The sequence below is a fragment of the Pteropus alecto genome, unplaced genomic scaffold, assembly GCF_000325575.1.
Source record: "Pteropus alecto unplaced genomic scaffold, ASM32557v1 scaffold74, whole genome shotgun sequence".
Lineage (NCBI taxonomy): Eukaryota > Metazoa > Chordata > Mammalia > Chiroptera > Pteropodidae > Pteropus > Pteropus alecto.
This window is the reverse complement of record NW_006436291.1, coordinates 739,872-750,813: the sequence shown is the minus strand read 5'-3', so window position 1 is coordinate 750,813 and position 10,942 is coordinate 739,872. Positions and strand designations below refer to the sequence as shown.

General features: G+C 64.0%; 1 protein-coding gene across 1 annotated transcript in view; it reads left to right on the top strand.

The window, feature by feature from the left end:
• JAKMIP3 (Janus kinase and microtubule interacting protein 3) overlaps positions 1-10,942 on the top strand; it is a 42,961-nt gene that overhangs the window by 22,568 nt on the left and 9,451 nt on the right. Inside the window, exons 4-10 of the mRNA XM_015590154.2 lie at positions 1,815-2,030; positions 3,385-3,504; positions 4,037-4,183; positions 4,867-4,998; positions 6,954-7,013; positions 8,373-8,501; positions 9,394-9,522. Coding sequence (XP_015445640.1) covers positions 1,815-2,030; positions 3,385-3,504; positions 4,037-4,183; positions 4,867-4,998; positions 6,954-7,013; positions 8,373-8,501; positions 9,394-9,522 — 933 coding nt within the window. The remainder of the gene's footprint in view (positions 1-1,814; positions 2,031-3,384; positions 3,505-4,036; positions 4,184-4,866; positions 4,999-6,953; positions 7,014-8,372; positions 8,502-9,393; positions 9,523-10,942) is intronic.

Genomic DNA, 10,942 nt, shown 5'->3' with positions numbered 1-10,942 from the left:
CCACGCCACGCCCCCTGCCCCCTCTGCGTTTGGAAGTGTCTGGTGCACAGGTACTCAGCACCGGGTCACAGCTGCCCGCAGCGCCCAGCACAGTGACCGGCGTGCAGGCTGGTGTCGCGGGGACAACGGACTGTGCCCTCCGCCCGGCGCGCAGCAGGCCGGCCGTGCGCGTTAGTGCACGGACCTCCGTGGTGTTCGCACGACGACGCACTCAGAACGGGTCCCTCAGGAAGTGACACGAGACGGTGACGGGATTAGGACGTGCAGGACCGTGCTCCTGGCTGAGAACTCTCGGTCGAGACGCCGCACGTGAGAGACTCAGCGTGCAGGGACTGTCACTGGGAGACCTGTCGCTGGCCTCAAAGGGAGTTTTCAGTCCTTAAGAACCAAGCCCTGTGCCTCTGTGACAGCCTTCCTCCCCCTCCCTCGTGGGCGGATCGCAACCCCCTCGCGGCCTAACTTGGCTGCGTTAGGTGACTTCTCAGGGAGGCTGGCTTCTGGCGCAACCCATGGGCTTCCGTAGCCAATTTAAGTGGGGTGTGCGCGTTGTGACTGGTTTCCTCGGATTCTGATGGAAGAAAAATGATGCTTTGGAAGTGTGTGCGTGAGAGTAAATGCTAAGCCACAGAATGCAGCCGCTTACTAATCTGATTTTATTGTCAATGGCCTCTTTTCTTCCTTTCACTAATTGGCTGTGTTGCCTCTTTCTGCGTTTCTGTTCCAGCAAATGGGAATTTAGCAATTAAGGGTTTCCTTTATTCTGCTCAGCGCACCGCTCGCCCCTGAATTCTGAGGTCTGGGCTAATTAGACATCTCCTGTCTTTGTTTCCAAGCCGACTTCGGCAGATGGCTGATCTGTTAGCTTATTTGAACTTTAAACAGCAGTCGAAGCAGCAGGACACCGTGTCCTCCTCCGTGGTGGGGAAACGCGGTTTAAACCGAGCCCTCCTGCAAGTCAAGTGCGTGTGTAGGAACGCCCACGCGCCCGGCCGTCTGTCTGAGGAGTGGGCAGCGGCGGGTCGGTTTCGCCCTCCCCTCCAGGACCAGGCCCGCCTGTGGCCCAGGAGGCACTTGTGGCCGCTGGGAGGCAGGTGGCTCCTCTAGGTGTTAGCAGGTTGAACGCTGGAGGCTGCAATTAAGAGAGAGCAGCAAGGCCTGTGGGCCCCGCGCAGCCGCCAGCCCTGCGGGTGTGGGGCCTGGGGGGAGGGGCCAGGGCCAGCACTCCTGGCTCCCCAACTGGGGCTGCCTGTCATGCCCCCACGCCCTCAGCTCATGCTGGAGGCCAAATGAATCAGAAACGCAGCGTTGTCTGCGGACAGTGGGACAGCAGCCCCCCTTCTCCTGCATGGACTCCCCGCCCCCCGCCCGGGGAGAGCAGCATAAGCTCTCAGGCTGAGGCTTCCTCTTCTCCCCGTTCGCAGCCCGCCAGTTTTAAGACGGACTTAATCACTGCACCGTCCTCTTGATATGGGGCAGGGAACTCGGGGGGCTCTGCCCTGCCCAGTGCCTGGCAGGAGCTGGAGGTGGATTCTGCCAGACAGTGTCTCTCCCGTTTGCCTAGGAGGCCCCGCAGGGCGCCCAGGAGACGCGGCCCTGCCAGACCCCAGGGAGGCTGGGAAGGGCTGCGTGGGGCCCAGGAGCCAGCGCCCGCGGCCGGCCAGGCGGAGCCGGCTCTTTGCGCAGGTCCTGGCCTGAGATATTGCAGGCCGCAGCCTGGGGACCCGCCCTCATGCGTGCGCACGCCGCCCGTCTCCATGGTAACTGCCGATCTGCACCCTGCCTGCGTGTGTGATGGTGTTCTCTTCTCCTTGTAGATGGAGGAGATGAAATTTAAGGACAGAGCAGTCTTCGTGCTGGAGAGAGAGTTAGGGGTGCAAGCCGGGCACGCTCAGAGGCTGCAGCTCCAAAAGGAGGCTCTAGACGAGCAGCTGTCCCAGGTCAAAGAGGCTGACCGGCACCTGGGCAGCCCCAGACGGGAGCTTCCTTATGCCAGCGGTGCAGGAGACGCCTCCGACCACCCGGGAAGCCCCGTAAGCACTGCCCCGCCCGCTGGCCCCGAGCTGCGGGCAGACGCCGCACACGGCTGTCCCCAGAGCCCAGAGCCACACCCACAGCCAGAGAGCCCTCCACCCTGGGGGTGCCCACCCTGCCTGCAGCCCCGCGCCCAGGCCCTGGACCCCTGGCTTGGCTGAGAGGGCCACACACTGGGTCCTCCTTCCTTCCTCGCTAACGTGGCACTGCCTCCTCTTGGTCCCCTGCCATGGACACCCCCCCCCCAGGCGCTGGGCTTCCAGCGGGAACCCATCTGAGCTGCCAGGTCCCTGGTACTGGCTGGTACTGGCTCCTGCCTCGGTTTGTGGGAAACTGGGCTGCGCCCTCTGCTGGGAAGGCTGGCTCCCTGCCGGCCTCGTGCAGCCTCTACCCCAGCCATGGTTTCTGCCACCCGCACCCCTGACCCTCCTGCCTGCTTTCCATGTGACCATGACACTTTCCTGCTCCTCCTGGGCCCGCCAGGACGGCCCGGCCGTGACCCTGCTTGTCTCATTGCTGCTTCTCATTCAGAGCCCTCTGGAGTGGTCCTGGGAAATTGGGGGAGGGAGGATCTAAACGCCACGGACCCTCCGTGCAGTCCTTCTGGGCCGGCTCCCTTGCCTCTCCTGCACCTGCTGAGTGAGGAACCGTTCCTCAGCCCTTCCGGACACGCGTTCGTTGCTTTAGGACAAAGCGCGTGTGAGCTGAGCCAGCCCGAGAACAGTGACGTTTCAATAAGAGAAACTGACGTTTTATGCGTTTCCTGTAAACGGCTGACTGAATTAGAACCAGCTCCTGCCCAGGCACCGCAGAGAGTGTGCTACATACCCCCAGAGAGAACGGCAGACGGGGGTGAAGCTCCGCCACTGGTTTTTGAGGGAAGTTCTAGGGACTTTACAGAAACGTGATCCAGGGGCGCACACTTCTTGGGGAAGCAGCTTTTGACAGTCACAGTTGAATAGGTTTCCTGGGGTCACGTTGTAGCACCAGGACATGACCCCACCTGCAGCGCGGGCCAGCCCTCCCTGCAAGACGCCGCCGCAGTGGCCGAGCAAAGCACGGGGCCGGCTCCGACGTTTTCCGGGTCCCCCCCTCTTGGGGTACCCGCATTTGCATGCCCGCGCCCTCCACATTCGCATTCGCCCAGACATTTCCGCTCCCGTGTTCTGTCCCCATCGTCCAGTTTGCTGTGCCACGGAGGCCCAGCCCCTGGGGGGTCCCCCCGCCCACCGCCCACCCGGAGTCCCGGGCCGTCATGGCGAAGACGAGCTTCGGTTTCTGTGGTGTGTTGGGATTTGCAGTTTTCTGTGTCTGTTGCAACGAACAGTTATTTGCAGTTGATTCTTGTTTTAGGAACAGCAGTTGGATGAAAAGGATGCTCGGCGCTTCCAACTTAAAATCGCAGAGCTAAGCGCGATCATTCGGAAGCTGGAGGACCGGAACGCGCTGCTGTCGGAAGAGAGGAACGAGCTGGTGAGGGCGGCGGGCGGGCGGCCAGCGGGGCTGCGGCTCTGCCGGGTCCTATGGGCTTGTGGCTGCCGAGTCCGGGGGGCTGAGCCACCCATGTCCAACATCCCCCGTGGAGGGAGGAATGATGGTGACAAGGGCGGGGTTTGCATCTAGGCCTCTCGGCTGTTTCCAATAAAACTTTATTCACAAAACCAGGTCGGGGTCAAACGTGGGCATCAGGCGCTGGTTGGCTCTTCCCTGCTCCTTGTCACTGGGTGGCAGTGTCCTTGGCTCTGCACATTACCTGGGCTATGTGAAGACCTCGCCCTTCGGTGGCACCATCCCAGTTGGTCCTCACAGCCCCTGAAATTTCCGAGTGGCTTGTGTCCCCCGGAAGAAAGCTTTTCTAAGAGCCCGTGGGGGTCCTAGCCAGGCGAGTTCACCGCAGCTCTTACTGGCCCCATCTGTGGCCCAAGCTCGTTCTGCTCAGTTTGCTAACTCTGCACAACTCTCTGTCACAACTAGAAAAACCACACTCTGTAATTTTGTCTTTCAGCTAAAGCGTTTAAGAGAAGCCGAAAGTCAGTACAAGCCATTGCTGGATAAAAATAAACGCCTCACTCGGAAAAACGAGGATCTGTCCCATACGTTACGTCGAATGGAAAACAAGTTAAAATTTGTCACCCAGGAAAACCTGGAAATGGTAAGAGGCCCTCCACTTCTCATGCACAAGGCTGACAAGGTCCAGCCAGACCTTTGGCCAGGCCTCGGGTGTCACCTGCGTCTGTGGGGACAGGAACTGCCCGCAGGCTGGCTCCCTGGGAGAGAGGGCCTCAGACAAGGGAATGGGTGCTCCCGGAGTGTGGAAGCCAAGTGGAACAGGGGGGCCGCAGAGGCCGTCACCTGCTCCGCCCTCCGGGCCACCTTCCAACTCTGTCCCCGCAGACAGATGGCGAGGGCCTGGGGCCCCACGTGGAGGGAAGGAGCAAGCAGGCGGGCCCCGGCCAGGGCGGCGAGCTTCCACTCCTGCCCTCAGCCGTGGGCGGTGATTTGCTGGTGTCCTCTGTGTTCCCTCTGGCCTTGGGCCCTGGAGGCCGTGAGTGAGAGTTTAGCCGAGGACTAACGCGGCAGATGTGGGGGCCGCAGGAGGGCGCGGGGCGGCCCTGCCCTGCTTCCAGGGTCTGCCAAGACCTAGCCTCAGCTTCCCGGGCTCTGCAGCCAAGCTGCTCCGAGGCCTGAGCAGACGCCCCCGCGCCCCACGGCCCAGGGGGAGCAGGGGCAGGGCTGCGTGGGCACCTGCAGGCCGAGCAGGAGCCCCCGGCTTCCCAATCACCTGGTCGGACCACCCACTCCGGCTGTCACGATGCGGCCTGCTTGGTTTTGCAGAGACAAAGAGCCGAGATCATAAGGAGACCCAGCTCCTTGAATGACCTGGATCAAAGTCAAGATGAACGAGAAGCAGACTTCTTGAAACTTCAAATTCTGGAGCAGCAGAACCTCATAGATGAGCTCTCCAAGGTGACCGGGCTCAGGAGTCAGGGTCAAGCTCCTGTCCCCTCCCAGCTCTGCTGCCCCCAGGGGTTGTCTGTCTCCCTGGCCCCTCCCTGGAGCCCACCTTGGGTCCCTGAGCCTCGTCACTGGAGCTGGCCCTCCCTGAAACTGTTCCTCCCCCCGCCTCGGCCCACGTTTCGGGGGCTGCAGCTGCACTGCTGTTGGGTTCTGGGCCATCGTGACCACAGCTGGGGGCTTAAAACGGCAGCAACTTCTCCCCTCCCGGCTCTGCAAGCCAGATCCGAGACCGGGGTGCTGCCGGGGCCGCCCCCTCCTGGAGCTCAGGGGCAGCACCTGTTCCCACGGCCTATCTTCATGGGGCCTTCTGTCTGTGCCTCGCCCCTTCTGTCCCCCGCCCTCCCTTGTCCCCTCCCCGCCCTGCCTCCTCTCCAGGACACTCACCACCCACTAATCCAGGACGGTCTCATCTTAAATCCCTGATCGATCCTGGCTGCAGAGGCCCTGTTTCTGAGGTGCCAGCCTCAGGCCCTGGGCTGTGCGCAGGCCCCTCTCTGGCCCTTCCGGCCGCCTGCAGCGTCCCCTCCCTGTGCCCCGACGCCCCAGCACAGCTTTGCAGATTGTCCCTCATCAAATCCTCTTCCAATTACTTCTGCTTCTCGGGGGGGACCCCAGCCGACTCCGTGGTCAGACCACTTCAGAGCGGCATGTCCCTCTCTGTCGCTGGTGGGGCACGTGGCCAGAAGTGCTGGCCTGCCTTGATTTCACGAGTGGATTCTCCTGCAAAGCGACTCGAGACGAGGCAGAGAGACGCGCCTGCCACCAGGGCCGCGGGAAGGGGTCTCACCGGGGTGGCCTCAGACCTGAGCTCGTCCTGGTCACGACTCAGTGACCGTCGGTCCCACAGCAGTGAGAGCTGCTGAGGGACTAGGAAAAGGAAGCAGCCAGCCACAGCTGCCCTGCTCCGTCCCGGAGGCGCGTTCGCCCTGAGCCCGGTCGCGGTGCCCCGGGGGTCGGCTTAGGGAGGGAGGAAGGGCCACCAGGACCAAGTAGTACCCTCCGGTCAGCATGAGCAACGTGGTTGCTGGGGTGGCCTCAGGCCTCCGGGGGCCGGGCCAAGGTCATGCTCCATCCAGCTCAACATGCTGTTCTCTCTTCCTAGACCCTGGAGACAGCCGGCTACGTCAAGAGCGTGTTAGTAAGTACCACTCGGCACTCTGCCCTCATGCGCCATCCGGGGCGTTGTCCCTGAGAGCCCCCTCCCCGCAGCCCCCCCGAGACAGTGGCTCCTTCTGGTCCAGGCAGAAGCGGCCATGCCAGCAGCTGGGTGGGCTTTGTGACCACAGTGCTGCCTGCTCAGAGCCTTAGCCATGGTGGCCAAGAACACCCAGCTCCACGCATCAGCACGTTTACTTACCCGGGCGAGGCCAGGTGTCACCCCTCCCTGGCACTGCTCAGCACGGGTCTCTCAGCGCCGCCGGCAGGGACCTGCAACCCAGACCTGGTCGGTTCCCTGTCTCAGGCTCGCGAGTGCAGCCCAGCTCCCTGGAGAGAAACCGGCCATTGGTCTCCTTAGTGTTCGTGGGGTCTGTGACCACACATGTGGGTGCCACTTCTGCGGACAGCCGCTCAGGGAGTACGCAGGGGGCTGGGCCATCGGTCCTCTCAAGCACCATGTCCGTGTGTGCCACTCAAATCTGCTGCCCCCGCACGGGGCCCCCAACCCACCCAGACGTAAAGGGCGCTAGGGGACAGTCGAGCCACCCAGACGGGAGGTCACCCCTTCCAGCTGGCAGAGCGCGTCCTCTGCGCGGGTCTCATGTGCCGATGACGATGGGGACAGGACACCAGCTCGAAGTCCTCCTCCACCTCCCCTCACACACGACACGGCCCTGTGAAGACAGCGCTCGAACCCGACAGAGCTGCCCCTTTACTCAGAGGGCGTCTCCCACGGGTGTTCGCAGGAGCGTGACAAGCTTCTGAGATACCGGAAACAGCGGAAGAAGATGGCGAAGCTCCCCAAGGTAAGCGGGGGTGCGGGGGCACGGGGGCGCGGTGCCCGTCACACACGCGTTTAGGAGCCACCCAAGGCGCGTCTCTGCCTTCAGAGGAGAAAGTGACTTCATCGTGTCTAAAGCGGTTACTGTGAAATAACCAGAACAGGACCCGAAGCAAAAAATGCAACCTTATTTCTCTTGATTCCCGAGAGAAAATATGAACTCGCAGCCATGATGATGCGGGGAGGGGTCGGCCGCAGGACACTGGCCTTCCTCCCGCCCCGCCTGGGACTCTGCCTGGGACACACGGCCCTGAGGACAGCGGCCTGTGCCACCCTGACGGGCCACACCCGCAGGCCGCAGCACCTGTGGCCATGGGCCCCACGCAGGCCCCTCCTGGGCCGCCTGGTGGGGCTTCTCCGTGGCACAGGCCTTTCTGGGAAACGCGTGACTTTTGTTAAAGGAGGTCTGGGGGACGTCCCCCAAGGCCCTGACGTGATGTGCGTTGTCACAGCATGCGTGTTTGATTTGGTTTATGAGCCGTTGGCAGTGTCCCCAGGGGGCCATTAGATGTCCCTTGGGCACCATGACTGGACCTTAGGCCCATGGGAGGCGTGAGAGGCTCCGGGCTGTTCAGGGTATCTGGAGGTTATCTGAGGCCGGGGTCCCAACAGCTAGGTGCTCGGTCCTCGCGGGTGGAGGCCCGCCCTCCCCGCCTGGGCCCCGCTGCTGGGCGCATCCACGGGGGAGAGGCCAGTGAGTCAGGTGCCATCAGTGAGTGGGACGGGCTCCAGGGCTGAGGGCCGGAGGTTGGCTGATGGATCTGCCGCCGAGGACTCCAGCCTCGGTGGCCGGTGGACGGTCCATGGGCTGGAACTTGACGGGGCCAGGGTGGGGGCGCGTTGCTGAAGCCAGGGGTGAGCCATGGCGCCCCTCGGGCAGGACCCTCACGCTAGCTGATGGCGACCCGCTCTGCGCTCGCTTCAATGTCGTTCCAGCCTGCCAAGGACGATGTTTTTGAAAACACAACAAAAACGAATTGCTAGACAAGTGGCCACGTGCCAAACGCTGGGCCGGCACTTCCTGTCGGTCCTGTGTCCTGTCGTGTGCACAGAGGTCACTCGGGGCCATGGCCCTGGGACCCACAGAGTGCCCCGCCCATGAGGGTGGACTGCCTCTCGCAGCCCCCAGCCCCACTTCCAGGAGGACCCCTTGACCTGAGGTCGGCCACCCAGCAGACCCCGGGGCAGCTGGGATGGAGAGGGGTGTGTGCTGGGGGTGCAGCCATGCAGCTGGTCTGCAGCCGGGCGGCGGGGGAGCTGGGAACAGCCGGGGCCAGCGGCTCCGCCTACCTGGGTTTGGACTGACACAGCCCTTCCTCCAAAGCCCGTTGTCGTGGAGACCTTCTTCGGCTATGACGAGGAGGCCTCCCTGGAGTCCGATGGCTCTTCCATCTCTTACCAAACGGACAGGACGGACCAGACCCCGTGCACACCGGAGGATGACCTGGAGGAGGTGACCGCGGCGGCCCTGGGCGGCTGCTCCCTGGAGAGGTGGCCCGGGTGCCCTCCCTGGCTGTGCCCCCAGCAGTCCGTGCTTTTGCCCGTGAGAAACACTCCCCGTTGCTGCTGCCGGCCTCTGGCCATGCTCCCTCCGAGCGTGTGCTTCAGCCCCTTAGGGCCCAGTGCCCCCTGCAGACGCACAGAGAGAGCACCCGCCCTCTCATGTGGTGCAGGGGGGCTGACACCCCCCCATGAGTCAGCACCGCCGCCTCGGGCACTCCCTGGACATGCGTGGGCGGCCGGGCTCTGTCTCCAGTAAAAACACAGCCAGGGCATCCTGCCCACCAGTCCCTTCTTGAAGCATGCCACCTCAGATCCAGGCTACCTGAGCCTGTGCTGACCGGCTCCGCCCCTGTGGCCTGGGGACAAGGAGTGGCCAGTGGTCCACAGCCCTGAGCAGGCCCCTGGGGCCCTGAGGCCATGTGTGGCCTCTCCTGGCAGATCTGGTGGATGCTCCATGGTCACGGACCTGGCCAGAGACCTCAGCCACCGCCAGCCCCGGGGAGCAGGACGGAGCCGGGGAGCTGGGCCAGGTCAGGGTTCCCGGCCGTCCTTCTGGACGTAGCCGCCCACCCACGCCGGCCTGCAGCACACCGCGGGGTTCCAGGAGGGCCTCAGAAGGCAGCAGCTCCCGCCCCCTGCAGGGCTGCAGGTGTCACTACAGCTGGAAGGCGGTGCTGGGGTCACTGTGCAGGGGGTTCCTGGAGGGTGAGGCCGTGGGAGGAATGCACCTGTCACAGTGTGGGCTCCGCTGACCCTGTGAGCGGAGCTTCAGGTGGGCCTGCTTGGGGCGGGGGGCTCACTCTGGCCGCGGCCGGGCGCTAACGCCGTGCCTGCACCCCCAGGGCATGGCCAAGGAGGAGACAGAGCTGCGGTTCCGGCAGCTGACCATGGAGTACCAGGCGCTGCAGCGCGCGTACGCCCTGCTCCAAGAGCAGGTCGGAGGGACCCTGGACGCCGAGCGAGAAGTTAAGGTCTAACTGACTTCCTCTCCAGCACGTTGCGCTCCCGCCAGCCCCTCCCCGCGGGACCCCGGCCACGGCGGGGCCTTGCGCATCGCGGCCTCCCCATCGCCTGCGCCCCCGCAGTTAGTGGGCCGCGTGTGCTCACCGAGGCCCTGGCGCTGGCCGCCGACCGGGCCGGGAACCTGCCCAGGGCAATGCCGGGTACAGGTGTGCAGACGGCCCCCGGGGAGCGAGGGCCATGGTGGGGGGCACAGGCCCAAGGCACCTTGCAGACCAGGCTTTCGGGCAGCTGTGCCCGGCCAAGGCGCGGGGCGCGCGAGGCCTGGCCCTCCAGCTCCGGTTTGGATGTTCTGTGACTGTTCGCTTGTCCAGCACCACGGAGCCCAGGTGCTGGGCCCACCTCCCTCCCGCACCCAGTGGGCAGGCCCTGCCCGCAGCAGATACGAATCCCCCTGTCCTGTCCCTGCCTCCCGGGATAAACTGGGGGTGCCGCGCCTTGCGTCCCGTCTGGGAAAGGTGGAGCCGCCGGGCTGCTCCCCGAAGCCCCTCCCATCTCCCTGACCGTGTCTGTGGCTGCCAGGGCTCCTGCGGGTGCCACGTAGGGTGCCAGGCCGCGTTTCTGTGCAGAGAAGGGCTGTCCGAGCTCTAGGGCCTGGGGGTCAGCTCTGCCCCCCACATCACGCCGCGGGGCAAGAGGTCCGATGATGCTGTGACCGACGGTGACTGGCTGGGCAGAGCAAGGACCTCTGGGGCCCAGGGGACAGCACCTGCCAGCCTCAGGCCTGACTCCTCTCGCCCTCACTGCTTGGTCACTTAGCTGGGTTTCCTGTCATGGCTCAGCAAGGGCACCTGTCACAGAAAGACAGCAGAGGCCTCCCCTGCTGTGCCCAGCAGCCAACCTCCCTCCTCTGGCCTGGAAAGGACAGATGAGCCAACAGGACTCACCGCAAACAGAGGACTAGAATGTTCTGTCTCCCTCGGTTGTGACTCAGTTCTCACACTGTCCTCAGAGGAAGGAACGGTGACAGTCTCTCGCCAGGCTCCTGGCGCCCAGTGGCCTGGGCAGCTGGGAGGGACTGGTCAAGCCCCTTCCTGGCGGCCGGGGAGGGAGAGCCGCTGGGGCTGTTTGGAGGCTGAAGGAACCTTCTCGCCCTTCCCTGGTGGGCACGGGGAAGCTGGATCCAGGGCCACAGGAAGCGACAAGATGGGACTATGGGTGGATTTTGACTGGAAAGTGAAACCGCCCAGCGTGCATGTTTTAAAAGTCCCACGCAGGCAGACTGTGTCACAACTGGAGACGAGGCCGCGCCTCAGGGCACAAGTCAAGGCAGCTCGCGGGGTGGGACACGGGGACACGGGGACACGGGGAAGGCGGTCCCAAGCCCGGATGCCCGCTGCGGGGATTCTCAGATGAGGGCTCCCGAGGGCG